Here is an 18,610-nt window from a genome sequence, read left to right as displayed (position 1 = left end):
GAGATGGTCCCTCTGACCCCTGCCTTAACCTCAGGGACCCCAGCTCCCACCCATATCCCCTCCTATCCACCAGAAGCTTGGTCAAATCTGAGAAATGAAGACATAGATTATGACGGAAAAAGACACTTGACAAAAACACTGAGACAAAGACAAGAAGGGAAAAGACAGGAAAACTACAGATATACGGTCTATATTTGTATGTCAGAAGGGAGAGAAAAAAGTCTCCAAAGTGGCTGGGAATCCGCGAAGGATGCAGGCCCTGAGAGGCAAAGGGGCAGGAACAGAAAGGGCAAGCTAGGGCCATTTGTTGAACATGGCTACAATATGCTATGCTGAAGGCTCTGGTTTTGCCTGTGGTGTTTAATCCTCCTAACAGGCCTAGGAGGTGGGAATTACAGCCCAATTTTACAGATGAAAAAGCCAAGCCTCAGAGAAGTGAGGTGACTTGCCCAAGATTAGAGGAAAATGGCACAGCTGAGTCTGGGGGCTCTTCCTATTGCTAGTTCCTGCCAGAGATAGGGACTCAAACAGATCCCTGAAGGAATTCTCCAGAAAGGGAAGTGGTCAGTGAGACTGGGTGACTCACCCTAAGAGATGCACAGTGAGAGACTCAAGCCTTCCCTGCCCTCCCCACTGCCCAGGGGAGGGGAGGGGCCACATCTACACCTGGAATATATTAGGTAGGGAGGTCAGGACGAGTGGAGCTAGGACAAAGCTGGAGGGGGAGCAGAGAACAAGAAGGTGAAGGCAAAAGCAAAGGCGAAGGCAGCAGCGTGGGCAGCAGGCAGCAGTGGAGGAGCAGACCTAACAGGCTGCTGGGGCGGAAGGGCTTCTATGCCAGCTGCAACTCCCAGGGGCTAGCCTTGCCAGTCCCGCCTTTCCCGCTTTCCACCCGCGTCTTCCTCAGTGATTTAACCCCTTTCCTCCAGAGAGCCACAGGGAAGCAGTACAGAGGACTCAAAAGCCACTAGCACCCGGAAGAGCACATCGTTCCCTGGAAGCTTCAGCCACACACTTAAATCCCACACCTTCCTGCCCTTACACCCGGGCTCAGATAGACACAGCTGATGCCTTTGGGGTACTGTCGCCTAGAAATCCTGTCTTTGCTCCTCAGAGTCAGTGCATTTTAAATAAACCACACCCTCCACCCCAGCCTCTGGTCTGCTCCTCCTCCTGCCTTCCCCATCCACTCCAGGAACAGCATCTCCATCCACTAAGTCACTTTAGTCTGAGACTGGGCTTTCTCCACTACTCTTCCCTTGCCCTCAACTCACACATCCACTCTGGAATTTATATACTGCCCTCCACCTCCTATCTTCAGGGCCCTATCCAAGGCCATTCTCCACACCACAGCCAGCTTTTGGAGAACACAGTCCCCTTCAGTCCTTCAGCCTTGTTCAGGGCTCCCCTTGCCTTTGGGGTGAACTCCAAACTCCTGAGCATAGGGACAAGGAAGGCCTAAGCTCAAGAACACTTCCCTGCCCCCACTATCCAGCCACAATGACCTCTTGTCGTTGCTCAAAAGTGCTCTCTTCCGGCTGGGGCTTTGGTGCATGTCATTCCCATGGCTTGAACCACTTTTCTGCTTACCTCTGGACTCCTATTTACCCTTCAGGTCTCATCCCAAGTGTCCTCTTTTCCCTGCCTCCTCCCCATGTATTCTTGTAACATCTTTGTTTGGAATTACTTGTAGTGTGACTTTCTTGCTAGATGTGAGCTCCATGAGGACAGGGACACCCAGCACCTAGCCCAGAGTCTAACACATAGTAGACACTCAACAGATTTATGTTAAAAAAAATCTTTTTCCTCTCCTCTCTCTCCCTTATTTGTTGACCAAGTATTTGTGGCTGCCATACTATATGCCACACAAATGCCACCAGCAGGTCTGTAATGTTACAAATGGGGAAACTAAAGCCCTGAGAGGGGAAGGGAAGCTTGACGGCACAATGAAGCAATGGCAGAGCTACAGTGCTTAAGCTCCTTTAGCTGCTGCTCTGCAGCCTTGTCTCCAGCCCTGTGTGTGCTTTAGAGGTGTGATGCCTTCCAGGTTCAAGGAACTAGACACTGGTGCCCCAAGAAGCTGGTTCTGCTGCTCCAAAGATGTGTTCTCTTTTCAGATGAGGGAATTTATATCTGAGGGGCTAGCCAATGGCAGACTGCTCTTCCGGCCCTCATTCCAGACAGGTCCTAGCCCCACCCAGAAAAGTGTCTGGCCAGCTCCACATCTGCCTAAGGCATTTAGCTAACTGGGCCCCAGAAAGCCATGGCTTATGTCTTTCTGGGGCATTGTAAGCTGGGATTCACCCTAGAGGGAGCAGGCAGCTTCAGCTGGCCTCTCCTCCGGAGACAGAACACCTGAAAGGGCTAAGGAGTAGAAGTGCCAACAGTCCTCACTTGAAAACTTCAGTTCTTTGAATCTTGTCTGGGGAAGTCCTTTGTCCACCAACCCAGACTGTCTACATTTTGTTGTGTTTGTTTAGAAGGCTTCAACTGACTAGGAACCACATCTGGGTCTTTCCCTAAACACTCTTCTGAAATCTCAACTACTGCTTTCCAAAAAATCCTTGCAGAGCTTACCACTGCCTCCTGTCTGGAGCCTCCTCTTCTCCTTTCCATGAGTAAACTCCCTCTGTGGCTTCTTAGATGGCCTGAGCACGAACAGCATTGAGGGGGCCACATGAATTCACTAATGTTTGATTTGCCTTTCAGGAGTACTACCTCAGTCCTTGCAAAGGTCAGCTACCCTGGGTGGGTATATGTGAAATGGGTCTCAGCTCCACACAAATATGCTTTAAAAACCACTCCACTCCCTCCCCCAAAAGAGGCATTTCTAAGGCAAAGTTTGGGTAGGTAGTGAATGATCCACCTGAATGTGATTGTGCTGACCTCACTGTCTTCAAGGATGCACTGGCTCTCAGAACCATGCACACTCTCCCTATGAGCTACCATGTGGGCCATGGCATGTGTTGGTAATGAAAACTGCCAAACATCTCTGCCCTGCAACTATTTCCTGAAATTTGTAATTCTACACCCAAATGCCTGCTGGCTATCTCCACTTTGATGCCCCCCCATTCCTCTCAAATCCAGTAGGTCTCAAATATGACTCACTACATTTCCTTAAACCTGCTCCTTCTCTTGCATGTAGATGGCCCCACCATTATCCATCAGGTCACTCTAGTTGGTGTCAGAAAACCGGCAGCTATCTGGACTTTTCACTCTTCTTTGGTCTCTACATCCAAGCCACTACCAAAGTCTGTTGAGCACAGAAATATCTCTCAGATCTTACTTTCCCTACCAGCTGCCACTCTAACCTGAACTATCATCACCTAGTACTGGAATGACTGCAACACCCACCTGTCTGTATCTCTGCTTCCACTCCAGAACCCTTTCCATCCATTTTTCATATGCACCTAATGGGAACACATCTGAACACATTATTTCCCTGTTGATAAACCCCTCAATGGTTCCTATTTGCTATCAGGAGAAGGCCCTTTGCCACTCATCCCAATACCAGCCCCCCCCCCCCCCCCCCCGCTCCATGTCACCATGCCTTTGCTTCCACCAAACCTACCTGAACTGCCTGGTATCACTATAGAGCCCTTCTTTTGGGCCAGGTCCTGTGCTGGACACTGCTGTTGTCAGGATTTACTCTGCCTAAAGTTCCAGAACTGTAGCTGGCTTCTAACTTGGAAATGCTAAGTGGCAGCCATTCACCAGCTAGGGCTACAGGCAAACTGAGGCAGTCAGTGTTTATGTGTATGTGGATGAGAGACTGACTAACTTCCTTTTTTCTTAGATCCCATACCTCCCTTCTGGGCTGGGACTGAGAAAATCCCACAAAGGGCCCTGGGGAGAGAGCCTCACAGGAGAAGGCAGATGCATAATGACTCACTGCAGGATCATGGCTAAATCACCACCTCTAGTCAATCAATCAATCAATCACTGCCTCTCTGGGCCTCCACTGCCTCAACTAGAAAATGGGTTTGTCCCGTGGTTTCTACTCTAGGATGTGCATCAGAGTCACCCAGAATCTTTTAAAACTAGATTTCTAGGTTCTGACCCCAAGACTCTGGAACTCCAAGGTAGAATCTTGGAATAATATTTTTAAGGTCAATAAGGGATTCTGATGTTCATTGAGTTTGGGAAACCCAGAATGAGACAGTGTCTAGGGACTTTTAACTTCCAAGTTAGAAGGCATTTTTAATCCGTAAGGGTCTTTGAAGATGCCCCAGTCTCCAAATCAGAAGGAGCCAGCTTATCTGCTATCCCCCAAATTGGCTCAATTTTTCCCACTACCACACAAAAAGGCTGTAACATCAGGTACAACTCCTTTGACTGACTTAGAATCCGGACCCAAGCTCCTCCAAACTCCCAGTACCTGGCCTCAATCCTGGGAAATAGGTAGGATAACACCAAATCCCTGTGTGCAAACCTGTACTTGGAAACCCCTTTCCAACTCTCTCAAAGCCTTCTCTGTCACCTTGCTGGCTAAATCCAGTGACTCAATAAAGCCTTAGGTTTTATTGGCCTGGAAAATGGGCATAATAGCAATGGTCCCTCCCTCTACCAGAATTGGACAGGACAACTAAAAGAAAAAGGACTTGGAAGCAATTCAAGGCTCTTTACATGGATAAGGTATAATTATTATTTTGAAAAACCTCCCCTGAAGGATGGGCCACTGGGATCTAAGGATGGTGATTCAATAAAGGCTTCAGCAGTCTGAGAGAGGAAGCCAGCAGGCACAAGGAAAGCTTAACATGTGGACTAAAATGTTTCAACCCCTTAATTGAAGTTCTGGAAACCCTCCCTCCCTCTTTCTCTCCCTCTAGCACACACACACACACACACACACACACACACACACACACACACCCTACAACCACCAACCCTGCCCTCTTTGGGCCAATTATAGGCAAATCCTGTGGAGAGAGAAGCAAGTCACTTGTGCCTAACCTTGGGCTGACTGGCCAGTGGGGGAGGTAGGCCTCTCAAAACCCATGCTGCTGTGAATCACATGGCCCAGTGCCCATCTTGCCAATGTTTGAGTAATTCCTCCACCTCTTCTTCAGAAGGTTTTTCTCTCTTATCTTTTATTTTTTAAACTCCTGGTTGTTGAAGGCTTTGTACCCAATACTGTATCTCCTACCTCCTCAAAGTATTCTCTAGATAAGGAAATTGAGGCTCAGAGAGAAGTCACTCACCTAGGTTCACAATGAGTCAGTTATGAATGGGTGGGAGGAGACCAGGTCCTTCCCTGACACACTTCTTATTCCCAATGCTCATTTTGGATTAAAAAAAATACCCATCATGCAATTACAGAGGTGTGAACTTCACTAGAGAAATGCATCCTGGGAATACTTTTTGGGGGAGAATGGGAGTGATTTGGGAAGGATGTTGTGATTTGTAATTTGGAAGGATTGGTGGAGGGGGAGGGAATACTCAGAAACACCACCATGTATTGATCAGAGAGGTCAAAGACTAGAGGTCTGAACACTCCCAGTTACTGACTCTCAGACCAAGAATATCTGGAGGGCAGGAATTCAGTCTTTCTCTTAGGCAACAGTTACTGAGGACCTACATGTTCTTCCTTAGTGTCTGTTCAGGCATTTGTTTAACAAGGATTTATTGAGTACCTACTTTGTGCCAGGTACTATGCTATTGACTGGGGATACAATAGTAAGCAAAACATACACAACCCCCATGCTCTCAAGGAGCTCACATTCTACTGGAGGAAGATAGACAATAAACAAGCAGACACATATAATAAGATAATTTCAGACTGTATTAAATGCAAGGATTAAATGCACACTGGCAGCTGTGATGAAGATTCACAAATGGCCCTACTGAAAGTGGTCAGGGAAGGTCTCTCAGAGGAGGTGACATTTGAGCTAAGACCTGAAAGATGAGGAGCAAGCCAGGTGGAGGGTTAGGGGAAGAGCTACCAGACAAAAGGCAAAGCAAATGCAAAGACCCTGTGGTATAAGTGCTCATGGATGTTTTAGTATCTATAAGACAACACTACAGGTAAAACAAGTATGAGTAGCCCCCTCCAGACAGCGTATATCAAGGGGAGTTTGGAAAGCCAGCAGAAGCAACAAGGAGGGTAGGGCATTAAGAGTCAGTTGGCTATCTCCAGCCTACAAGGGAGCTCCCTGAAATGTCTCAGAGATTCCACAGCCCAAGGTCATGACAGCAGCAAGGGGCACATCCTGCCCATGCTTGTTTCACTGCTGCTACCTGCTAGCTAGGCTATGGTCCCAAAGACCTGTAGAGCCTGGAATATGAGCCCTGGAAGTCCTCAGGGGTTGTTATATTCTTTTTTTGGGGGGGGGTACCAGGGATCGAACTCGGGTCCTTGCACTTTCGAGGCAAGTGGTGGAACCACTGAGCTAAATCCCCAGCCCCTCAGAGGTTTAAACAACCCTTTCAGTCCCAGTGAAAGGTAGGGTAGATGTGTATTGCTTTTCTTCCATGGCTGACATGAGAATGTGCCCAAATGGAGGTGTCCCTGATGTGTTCCTGAGGCATTCAGGGCTGTGTAGAGCAAAGGCCTCTCCTGACAGTGGTCTCTGGCCCCAGCCTTAACTAGAAACAGCAATTTGAGCAATCATCCTGATTTACCCTCACAAACCACTTTGAGGCCCTTTGCAGATCCGCTCTGCTACAATTGGCTTCTGCCCCCTCTGATCTTTCTGCTCTCTCCCTACCTACCAGCCCCTTCAGCCTGATCCCCACTTTTCTTTCTCATCAGCACCTACAACTCCTTCCTTCCCTTGTCCTCCTGCCACACACACCTGGCAGAATCCCAATCTTGGATCAATCCACCATCCCACTTTTTTTTTTCCATTCATACTGCAGGGCTGCTGAATAGTACAGGAGAAAATCACATAAGCAGAAGGCTTGGCATTACTTTCATGGTCTCCAGCTTCAGTTTGGGGAAGTGGAAAGACCACAGATTTTGGACTCAAATAGATCTGGTTTTGCATCTAGGCTCCAGGCTGATTGTATGACCTTGGACAAGTTACTTAACTTCACTCAGCCTCAGTTTCCTCACCTACGAATGTGGTCAATGATAATCTACTTCATTGAGGAATACTGAAGCTGAAATGAGAATCCATGTAAAACACCCAGTTGAGGGCCTTGCACAGTGTAAGTGCTTGCCTAATGTAAGACTCCTTTTTTCCTATTCCCACCACTAACACATCCTGTTCCCCCAAACACATCCTCACTGATGCTTTGCAAGTCTGCTTTTTCTTGAAGTGCTTCCTCTCCCATTAGTCTCAGCAGATAGGAGGGGGTCTAAACGGTTCAGGGACACAGGGGACAGAGGTTGAAAGGACTGGTCAGCAGGCAGAAGGATGAGTGAGAGGAGGGTCTGGGGTGAACGGGCCGGCCCCAAGGTGGGGTTTGGAGGGCCCAAGAACAAGAACCCGCTCCCAGTTCCAGGCCTGTGGCCCGGGCTCCCATGCTGTCTCAATCACTCACCAGGCCGAGGCTGCGAGCCCTCCAGGTGGTAGGAGAAGCGCAAGGCCCGGTGGTGCTGTGGACTGGGGCCGCAGGGCAAAACCCGGGGGCCTGCAGCAGCACCCAGGCTGGCATCCGAGGGTCCGGCAAACTGGGGCTCCGGGGGGCCGCTGAGAACCAAGCCCGAGCCCCTGCGCACCAGCAGTCCCTCTTCGGAGGCTCCAGGGTCCGAGTCTGCACAGGCCGGTGGAGCGGCGCCAGGGGGGTTCGTGGTCGGGTGTTCGGGATCTGAAGGCCCGGCGCTCCCCGGGGCTCTGTGGCCATGCATGGTCCGGGCCTGGGCGCGGGGCCCGGGCTCCCCGCTTGGCTCCAGCTCCTGGGGCGGAGGCGCAGGCGGAGGAGGCCCGGCGCCCGGCGGAGCAGCGGCCTCAGGCTCGGGGGGCGGGGCTGCGGGCTCAGCCCCACTGCGGAGACTCCAGCCCCTGGTCCGGACTCGGACCAGCAGCCGTGGCAGCCGTGGCAGTAGCAGCAGCAGCCGCGGCCACCGCCGCTGCTGTGCCAGGCATCGCAGGCCTTGGCCCCAAGAGGGGAAAGGGCTCTGTCGGGTGGTTTGGGGGCCGGCGGGGGAGCGTTGTCTACGCGGCTGCGGTTGAGCGAGGGTCGGGGGGCTGCACTAGGTGCGGGCTCTGCAGAGGATGGCGAGCCACTTCCGTGGCCTCGGGGCGAGCGGTCAGTCGGACCCGAGTGCGGGGTCCGTTCTTTCTCTCGGAATGGGAATCTATCTGGGCTCTCCTGGCTGGTCAGAAAGGGTTCTTCCTCCCGCCGCTACAGAGGCTGGGGGCGGAGGAGAGGGAAGGGAGGGGAAGGGAAGGGAGGAAACAGAGGATGGCGCTGGCCTGGTAGTTCGCGTGTACGCTGCGCCCTCGGACTGCGGGGTAGCCTTTTGGGCAGTACTCCCGGACAGGCTCCAGCTGCGGGATTAGGGGAATGGCCTGGGCCGGACTCAACCGTCCTGTCCAGGATCAGCCTGGGTCTCCGCGGCGAAGAGCGGGAAGAAACCCTGGGAAAGTGGGGGCGGGGAAGCGGGAGCCGCCGCTGAGGCTGCCGCAGCCACAGCGGCGCTGGGACCCAGTTACTTGGGGCTCCACCCCTTTGCCCGGGATGTGTGCTTGACCACGCCCCCTCGCTTCAAGCCGCCTCACTTCTCGCTGCGATCCCCCTCCAGGCCCGCTTTCTGCCCCTTAAAAATTCTCTCAACCTTGCCAAGGCGTAGTGGCGCATGCCTGTAAATTCCAGCACTCAGGGAGGCTGAGGCAGGAGGATCGCTGTGAGTACGAGGCAAGTTTGAACTATGTAGCGAGACCTGTCTCATAAAACAAAAAGAAAACAAAACAAAAAAGATCACTCAGCCTACCTTCCCAATCCCTTCCTGGTTCCACACAGGCAAGTCTCTGAGCTCAATCCCCCAAGTCTGCCCTTTCATCTCATTTCAGATTTTCTTTACCCCGCTTGCCCATCTCCTCTCTGCCAGAAGGCTTTCCACATGCTTCGGTTTCCTAGGGCTTGGCTCATAGCGGACCTGTCTTTGATACCCAGGACTTTGTTCAGCTTAGACCTCCTGCTCCTTTACTTTTCCACTCTCTTACCGATAGCTTCAGTTCCCTGGTTTGTTGAATGCCCCTGGCAACATCCCAACCTTGGATCAGTCCAACTATCTGCCTTTTCCATGCCTGTGCAGAAGCAGTTAAACATTGCAGGAGAAAACTATTTAACTGCACAGATTTGTGCCATATAAGCCCATGTTTCTTAGCTTCTATGGGGCCCTAAGTGCTGACCCAGAACCCTACTAATTAGCTCTCTCCTGTTCTCCCCACCCTGACTTACCAGTCCTCTTTCCCTCTCCTAGTCTCCACAGTGGCCATTTTAAACTTTCTCCCCTCCCTTCAGACTCTCAACTCCAGGTGCCTCCTAATCCTCAGCAGATGACTCCACCTCCTACTTCACACAGTAAACAGAAGCCACCGCGGGGAGCTCTTGACTTCTTTCCACCAAGCCTAGGAATTTGTCCCTTGCTCCTTCCCATCAGACTCTAAACACACTCAGGTCCCTTCCATCTAAAAACAATTACCCCCTTCCCCCAAAAAAATTACTCCCAAATTCTCCCTCTCCAAACACCTCCCTCTCTTCTTTCTACAAATTTTCCAAAAGAGTTGCCTATATTAAACTGTCTTTGTTTTCCCGCTCTCACTTGTCTTTCATCCACTCCAATCTGGCTCCACTACTTGCATGAAACTGCTCTCCTGTCAAGGTTCACCATGACTTATGGTCACCAAATCCAATAGAATCTTTTCAGAGATTATCCTATGTGGCTTCTGAGTAGCATTTGGCACTGGTGACTACTTCCTCCTCCTTAAACTGCTTACAAGACATCCCATTCTCAATTGATTGGTAATTCCTTTTTACTTTCCAGACTCCTCCTTGTCCAACCTCTAATATTGGTGGCTTTTTTTTTTTTATGCTGTACTGGGGATTGAATCACCCAGGGCTTTTGCACTGAGCTAGATCCCCAGGCCTTTTTATTTTGGGACAGGATCTGACTAAATTGCCCAGGCTGGGTTTAAACTTTGAATCCTGCTTCAGCCTCCCAGAGTTCTGAGATTATAGGAGAGTGTCAAAGATTTGGCCTGAACTCTTATGTCTTCTTTGCTCTCTGCTCTTTCCTTCAGTTATCTCATTTGCTCTCGCTGCTTCAGTTATTTCTTTGATGATGATCCTAAACTGACACCTCAAGTCCATGTTTCTCTTGGCCCATACATTCAGCTGGTTATTAGACAACTTTACCTTAATATCTCAGCCAGCAACACCTAAATCCTCAGCTTTCCCCAACTCAAGCCATTCTCCTCCCAACTGATTTGTCCTTCTTTGCACCTTACCTTAGTGAATGACTCCAGTCAAAGCAAAAAAACTGAGCAATACCCCGGCTCTTCTCTCTCCTCCATCTCACAAGCCATTACTAAATTCTGTCACTTACCTCCTAAATATCTTCTAAATCTGTTTAGTCTCTTTGTTACTACAGCTACTTCCCTAGGATAGTTTACCATAGCTTTCCCTCCTCCCTTCCTTTCTTTCTCTTTCTTGCTTTCTTACTTTTTTTGTTTTGCTTTTTTAAACAAAGTCTCACTATGTAGCCCAGGCTGGCTTTGAACTCCTAATCCTCCTGCCTCAGCCTCCAAGTTCTAGACTTACAGGCTGATGCCACCACACCCAGCAGGCCAGGACCATTTCTAACCTGCAATACTTTCACAGCTTCCTTGTTCTAGTCTTGTTCCTTGAAATCTATTCTCTACACTGCTGGCAATGTGTATCTTTTGAAAAGGCAAATCAAACCATATCATTCCCTTGTTTAGAATCCGTGAATGAATCCCCACTGCCTCAAAAGGAAATTTACCTTCCTTAACAGGGACAGTTAAGCTGGGCCCTTCATAATCTGGCCCCTTGCTAGCTTTTCCAGATTCTATGCATGAGTCAAAACTGCAATTCTTAGGCTGTTCCTTAGCCTCTCTAGCCTCTGAATGTTTGCATATGCTGTTGCCTCTGCATGCAACTCTCTCCAGTTTTTCCTAATTCCATTTCATTTGTTCTCCAAATCTCAGTTCATTCAGTGAGTGTCTTCTGAGCACAACCATGGGCTAGGCTCCATGTGAGTCACTAGCTGTGCAGTACTAAGACCTGAACAAGTCAGTGATGAATAAACCACCCTCAAGTTTACAGTCTTTTATTAACGAGAATGTGAAATAAACACGTAATTACAATACATAGACACACATAATTACCAATTGTGATAAGTCTCTAAAAGAGCAGAACAGTGATAGGAAAAATAATAATGGGTCTGGAGATGATTTAGCCTGAGGGGCCAGGTAAAGCCTGATGTTTAAGGTGAGACTGGAAGAATGAAAGTCCACAGATGATGACCAAAGGCAAAAGTGCTCCAGGCAGGGGACACAGCAAGTGGGAAGGCCCTAGGAAGGAAAATGGCATACAGTTGTCCCTCTGTCACATCCACTGATTCAACCAACCTTAGATCAAAAATATTTGAAAAAACTGTGCATGTACTGAACATGTACAGACTTTTTTTGTTGTAATTACTCCCTAAATAATACAGTATGAAACCCATTTCCATATTATTTGCAAATATTATGTCTTTCTTCTTGGTGGTACTGGGAATTGAACCCAGAATTTTTACACTGAGCTATATATCCCCAACACTTATTTTTTATTTTGAAACAAAATCTCCCTAAATTGCTAAATTGTCTAGGCTGGGCTGGTACTTGCAATCCTCTTGCCTTAGCCTTTCAGAGTGCCGGAATTACAGGTGTGTACCACCATACCTTGCCAATACAGTCCTATGCATTTTTAAAAATGTGGTCCTGCTGGGTGTGGTGATGCATCCCTGTAATCCCAGAATTTAGGAGGTTGAGGCAGGAGGATGGCTGTGAGTTCAAGGCCAGCTTGCTACATAGTACGTTCAAGGGCAGCCTGAACTACATAGTGAGACCCCGTCTCAAAAACACCCCCCCAAAAGAACTCACCATGTTGCCTTGGCTATGTCATTTTGTATAAGGGACTGTGAACATTTGTGGATTTTTGTGTCCATGCCTGGGGGTCGTGGAACCAATTCCCCCAAGGACAGGAAGACTAATGTGACTGGAGCATAGAAAGTCAATGGCAAGTGGGGTGAGATATGCAGTTGGAGAGGCAGGCAGGAACCATATTATGTAGGACTTTCTAGGCCATGGTAAAAAGAATAGATTTTATTTTTCAAACAATGCAAAGGTAGTGAAGAGTAATTTTTTAAAGGGGGTACAAATTAAACTTTTTTTTTTGGTACCGGGGATTGAAGAGTAATTTTAAATGTGGGTCAAACTAGAGAAGGTACTGAAGTCAGATGAGAAAAGAATAGAAAATGTAAGAGTGTATCATAGGATCATGTAGAAAAGGTTAAGTACGTGTCATAAAACTTCTCAATTTGTATCATATGTGAACTGGATCATAAGGAAAAAGTGTCTCTTTAGCAGACACTTTCTGTTCAAAAAATGTTGAAGTATTTATTGAAAGGTTTTAGGTTTGGGATTGGCATGGCATATTTAAGATTTTACAATGACAACTTGGTTGCTGTGGGTTGGATTGGAGGTGGACAAGATTGGAACCCACTGCAGTCAGAGATGATAATGAGTTGACTAAGGTGGAAGGAGTGGAGATAGAGAGAGGTAGACAGATTTAAGAGATACATAGAATTAAAAAAAAAGAGATACATAGAATTGAGAGGGCTTAGTGTGCAGGCTTGGAAGGGGGAAAGAGAAGAGGGAATCAAGGATGACCCACAGGGATCTAGTTGTGGTGGAGCCAGTTGATTCATTGAGATGAGAAAGACAGAAAGAGGAACAGCTTTTTCAGGGAAGACCAAGAGTTCAGTTTTGGTTATGTTCTCTATTCAAGTAGAGAATTCAAGTAGGTGGTGGTATATACATCCAAGGGGAGAGGTTTGGGTTTCATAAGCATAGAGATGACATTAAGTCATAAGAGCTAGATGTGATGGCTCACATCCCAGTACTCTGGGAGGCTGAGACAGGAGGATCACAAGTTCGGACCCAGCCCAGGCAACTTAGCAAGACCTTGTCTCAAAAAACAAAAACAACAAAAAAAACCTTATATACTAATAAAATAAAAAAAATTTGGTGGGATGTGGATTTTTTTTGGGGGGAAGGGGTCTCACTATGCAGTTCAGGTTGGTCTTGAACTCATTATGTAGCCCAAGTTGGCTAAAAACTAGCAGCAATCCTCCTACCTCAGCCTCCCAAGTGCTGGGAAAAATAAATTTTTAAAAAATATGAAAAAGAACTGGGGATGTAGCTCAGTGAATCAATACACTATTGGTGAGTGTGTAAATTGATACAATTACTCTAGAAAAAGTTGGGTATTTTCTAGTAAACCTGAATGATACACATACATATTCTATGACCCAACAATTCCAGGTACAGATCCCAGACCAGATCAGTGGTTCTAACAGTATGGCCTGGGAATCCTGTGGACTGGACTTGGGGAGGAGCCAGAACTATAATACTAGTAAGATGTTATTTGCTTTTTTTTTTTTTTTTTGAGACAAGGTCTCACTATGTATTCCAGACTGGCCTGGAACTCATGGCGATCCTCCTGCCTCAGCCTCCCTAGTGCTGGGATTACAGGTGTGCACCACCACGCCCAGCTGTTATTTGCTTTTTTTACTCTTATTCTCTCAAGAATGTAGAGTGGAGCTTTCCAGAGACTACTGACATGTGATATCACAACCGATTGAATATAGAAGCAGATATGAGAATCCAGCTGTCTTCTATTAAGCCTCACAGTTAAGAGATTTACAAAAATGTAAAACAGTGCCACTCTTCTCACTATTTTTGTTTTGAAAAATATAGCTATTTTTCATAAAAATGTGCTATTTGTGCTAATACAGTAGTAGATTTATTGTCATTTTAAAATTAATATAAACTTTTGTTTTTTTGAGACAGGGCCTTACTGTGTGTAGTCCAAGCTGGCCATGAACTATGTAGTCCAGGCCATCCTCCTGCCTCAACCTCCTAAGTGCAGGCATGCACCACCATGCCCTGACCATCAGCTTTTTCTTTTTTTCTCGGTACTGAGGATGGAACCCAAGGACACTCCACCATGGAGCTACATCTCCAGCCCTTTTTTCTTTTGTCTATGGCCATACCACCCTGAATGCCCCCGATCTCGTCGAGCCCTTTTTATTTTTATTTTGAGATAGGGTCTCACTAAGTTGCCCAGGCAGGTTTCAAACTCAGTCCTCCTACCTCTACCTCCTGAGTAGCTGGGATATAGGTATGGGCCACCATACCCAGCCAGTTTTAATATCTAATGCAGAAAATATCAATTGATATATTCCCATAAACCAAAGTTCTCTGAAGCCTGCACTGCTTTTAAGAATGTAAGTCAGCACAGTGCCACATGCTTGTAGTCCCAGCTACTTGGGAGAATGAGGCAGGAGGATTGCTTCAGCAGTTCGAGGCCAACCTGGGCAACAGAGTAAGAACCTGTCTCAAAAAATAAAGTTTAAAACCTGCCCCTTAGAGCAATCCTTGCACATGTATACTAGGAGACACTACAGGAGTGTTCACAAAAGCCTGTTTATAATAGTAAGAAACTGGAAACAGAAGGATGGGATGAATATATTGAGACATTTGTACAATGGAGTATTATAAGAAAATTTTTTAAATGAATGAACTCATACCTATAATCTCAGCACCCATAGAGGCAGGAAGATTGCAAATTCAACCCCAGCCTAAGCAATTTAGCCAGAGCCTATCTAAAAAAATAAAGGAAGGGGGGTGGGGCTACGGTTGAATCCCTGGTAGGGGGGTGGATAAACAATTGTAGCTACATGTATCAACATCAGTGAGACTCAGAAAACCTACTGCTGATTCCAAAAAGTCACTGGAATCATATGTTTCTATAAAGCTGAAAAACATGCAAAATTAAACAATAAATGGATGTAGTCACATGTTGTAAAATCATATAGAAAAGCAATGAAAAAGGAAAAAATCAGGACAGTGGTTATCTTTCAGGGAGGGGAAGAGATATGATTGGGAATGGTTTCACGGGGGTCTTGTCATTAGTAAATGATCTTATTTTTTCTATTTTTTTGAGACAGGGTCTCGCTATAAATGATCTTTTTTTGAAGCTGGGTGATAAGGTACACAGATTTTGTTTTATTAAATAATAAATACTGAGTAAATATTAAAACTGTACAATTTCTTTTCTAAAATTTATAATGTATATCATGAAAAAGAAATACATTAATTTTTAACAAACAGGACTAATTGGCTAGAGTGCTGGTGGGCATGCAGATTGTTACAGGACCCTCAATGACGTCTGAAGGAACACAACACTTTCCTTCACCCCACGAAAGTGGGGCTAGGTGTGTAGACAGTGTCCTTGAGAAACTTGTTGTTGAGGGGAACAGAGCCCAGGAGACAAGGTGATGGTAGGGAGAGAGTCAAAGAATAACTTTTGAAAAAAAAAAGAATAACTTTTGAAAGATAGGAGATATTGGAATATGCTGCTTGGACTAATGGGGGGAGGGGAAGGAGGGGAAGAAGAAAAAGGAGGAGGGGGAAGGGGAAGGGAATAATGCAAGGGGAAGGAGAGGTGTGAGACCCTGTCTAAAACAAAACAAAACAAAACAAAGACAAATTTTCAGTATAACCAAGGCCTTGAAGAGACCTGTGCAAAAGAAGCCTCCTGAAGCTTGAGATTCATTGATTTTTGTTTGTTTGTTTGAGACAAGGTCTCACTATGTAGTTTAGGCTGTCCTTGCACTCACTATGTAGCCCAGACTGGCCTCAAAATCACAGCAATCCTCATGCCTCTGCCTCCTGAGTGCTGGGATGACAGGTGTGCATCACCATGCCCAGCTTCATCGACTTTTATATAAATCTGCCTCTGGCCTCTTTGAACTTCCTCTTCCTCCCTCTCCCCCTCCTCTTCCTCCAGGAATCTTTCTTTGTATTTCCCAGACTGCTGTTCTCCAAGAGGGATTTATTTCTGCCATTCATAGGGCTTTTCCATTTCTCAAACAAGCTAGGATCATCTCTTTATTAGATGGTAGGTGCTCCAGAGGATAGAGTCAGAATACACAGTAGAGGTTCTGCTGTCTTCCATTAGTCTGTCAGCAATCTTTCATCAAAGCAGTATGGCATGGTGGTCAAACATGTATGCCTTGGAGGCAAGCAGCCTGGAATTGACTTTTTGTACCTCAGGTGCACAAGACAGGATTCATCTTAATCCTTGGTTTGTGATATACTTTTACTATTGGTCACTCCTAGCTCCTCTGTGTGACTTTGGGCAAGTTACTCATCACTTGGAGTATTAGTTTCCTCATCTGTAACAATAATACCTACTACATCAGAGTTGTGAAGATTTGGTGATATAATCAAAACAAATGCATGCATATGAATATGGTCTCTCATACTATACTGTTTGGATTGTAATACTAGCAGTGCCACTGACTTGCTATGCCTCAGACCCCAATACCTAATACATAATAAATGGGAGTCTTCTCCATGACTAGCATTTATATTATGAGTGTAGAATATGATAGTGAGTGACAAAGGCCCAGGTCCTTTGTCTAGTGGGTCCCATGCAGCCCATTTACGGCCCTGATATATGAAAGACTTGTGAATAGTTGTTAGATTGAAATGACTTCATTCCCCCCCCGCCCCCGCCCATTACTAGGGATTAAACTCAGGGATTTGTGCACACTAAGCAAGCATTCTACCACTGAGCTACATCCTCAATCTGAAATGACTTCATCCTTTTGCCTCTATTTTCCTTTCCTTTTTTTTTTTTTTGAGACAGGATCTTGCTATGTAGTCAAGGCTAGCCTTGAACTCGAGGGGATCCTCCAGCCTCAGCCTCCTAAGTGCTAGGATTACGGGCCACCATGCCTGGCTCTGTTTTTCTTTCTTTTGCCCTCCCTCCTGCCCTCATGCAGTTTATCATCACTGTCACCACCTCTCAGACCCCATCCCCCATCTTTATTTTACTTTTACTTGTCTGTTTACATCTTGCTGTTTCTTTTTCCTGTCTCTCCTATTCTCTTTCCCATACTCCCCTTCCTGCTGTTGCTTTCTCACTCTTTGTATGTTAGTTATGTTGGGGGCCTCCATCCTACACCCAACTTGTAGGCCTCATCTTAGTCTGCGTCTCTATTCTTATGTATGTGACCATGTTTGTCTACCTTTTATATCTGAGTTTTTGTGTGTTCTAAAATTTCTTTCTTTTCTGCTTCTCTTTCAATTCCCCCTTGGTTTTTTTTTGTCCATCTATTCCTATTATTCTGTTCTTATTTATCTTATCCCTGGCTGTCTCCCACTCCGCATCTTTCTAATTGTGTTGCTGCATTCACTTGTCCCTGTTCCCACTATCATTCTCTGTTTTTACCTTCCTGTTCCAATCTTTGTATCTCTGTCCTCATCTCCATCTCCATCTCCACTCCATGCACATTCTTTGTCTCCATCACTCTGCCACTGACAGAATTAGTTAAGAGTATGGTCTCTGGTGCTAGACTGTTTGGATTCCAATCCTAGCAGTGCCACGGACTTTCTGTGCCTCAGCGTCCTCATCTGAAGTAAAGTACCTGTACTTCACAGTATTACTGTGAGGATTAAATAAGTAGTATATCAACAGCTCATAGAATGATTCCTCAGATGAACAAATGCTCAAGAATGTTAGCTTCAGCATCAACATCTTCCTCACTGTCTTCACTGTGTCTATTTCCATCTTATCTAATCCTCCAGTTGCTCCCTCCTGATCTACCTGGTTCATTGTGTGTTTCTCTCGCCTTAATTTTTTGTTGTTGTTGTTTTTGAGACAGGGTCTCACTACGTAGTCCAGGCTGGCCTTGAACTTGAAGCAATCCTCCTACCTCAGTCTTCTGAGTGCTGGGATTACAGGTATGCACCACCATGCCTAGCCCTGCCTTCATTTTTAATGTAGCTGCTCCTCTGATCCCAGTCTTTCCATCTCTATCTTCATTTCTCCATCATCTCTGCTATTCCTGCTTCATTTTGGTTACACTCTTTTTTCCTGCCCAGCTTACTTCGTCTCTCTCTGTACATCTTATCCAACCTCTTAGATTTTTGATTGTCTGCTCCTACCTTTCAAACCCTATTTCTTGGACTCTCTTTATTTTTTTTTCCAGCACTGGGGATTGAACCCAGGGCCTCTTGAATGCTAAGTAAGTGCTCAGCCACTTAACTACACCCCCATCCCCTAAAAAATTTTTATTTTGAGTTGGGCATGGTGGCACATGCCCATAATCCTAGTACTTGGGAGGCTGAGGTGGGAGGATTGCCATAAGTTCCAGGCCAGCCTGGGCTACATAGTGAGTTCAAGGCCAGCCTGAACTATATAGTGAGAACCTGTCTCAAAAAACAAAAAACAAAAAATTTATTTTGAGACAACGTCTTGCTAAATTTACTAAGCTGGCTTTGAGCTTGCTGATCCTCCTACCTCAACCTCCAGTGTAGCTGGGATTACAGGCATGTTCCACCAAGCCCAGTATCTGTCTCTTTGT

At 46.4% G+C, this 18,610-nt stretch overlaps 1 protein-coding gene across 1 annotated transcript in view; it reads right to left on the bottom strand.

The window, feature by feature from the left end:
* The window catches only part of Fgd1 (FYVE, RhoGEF and PH domain containing 1), a 54,833-nt gene extending 45,491 nt beyond the window's left edge, over positions 1 to 9,342 (bottom strand). Inside the window, exon 1 of the mRNA XM_004873532.4 lies at positions 7,486 to 9,342. Coding sequence (XP_004873589.1) covers positions 7,486 to 7,792 — 307 coding nt within the window. The 5' untranslated portion in view covers positions 7,793 to 9,342. The remainder of the gene's footprint in view (positions 1 to 7,485) is intronic.
* Between the last annotated feature and the right edge of the window lie 9,268 nt (positions 9,343 to 18,610).

This window comes from Heterocephalus glaber, unplaced genomic scaffold (genome assembly GCF_053883595.1).
Source record: "Heterocephalus glaber isolate CG9 unplaced genomic scaffold, H.glaber_assembly_v1.0 deba00001545, whole genome shotgun sequence".
NCBI lineage: Eukaryota > Metazoa > Chordata > Mammalia > Rodentia > Bathyergidae > Heterocephalus > Heterocephalus glaber.
Note: the sequence above shows the minus strand (reverse complement) of the source record. Positions and strands in the feature narration are given on the sequence as shown.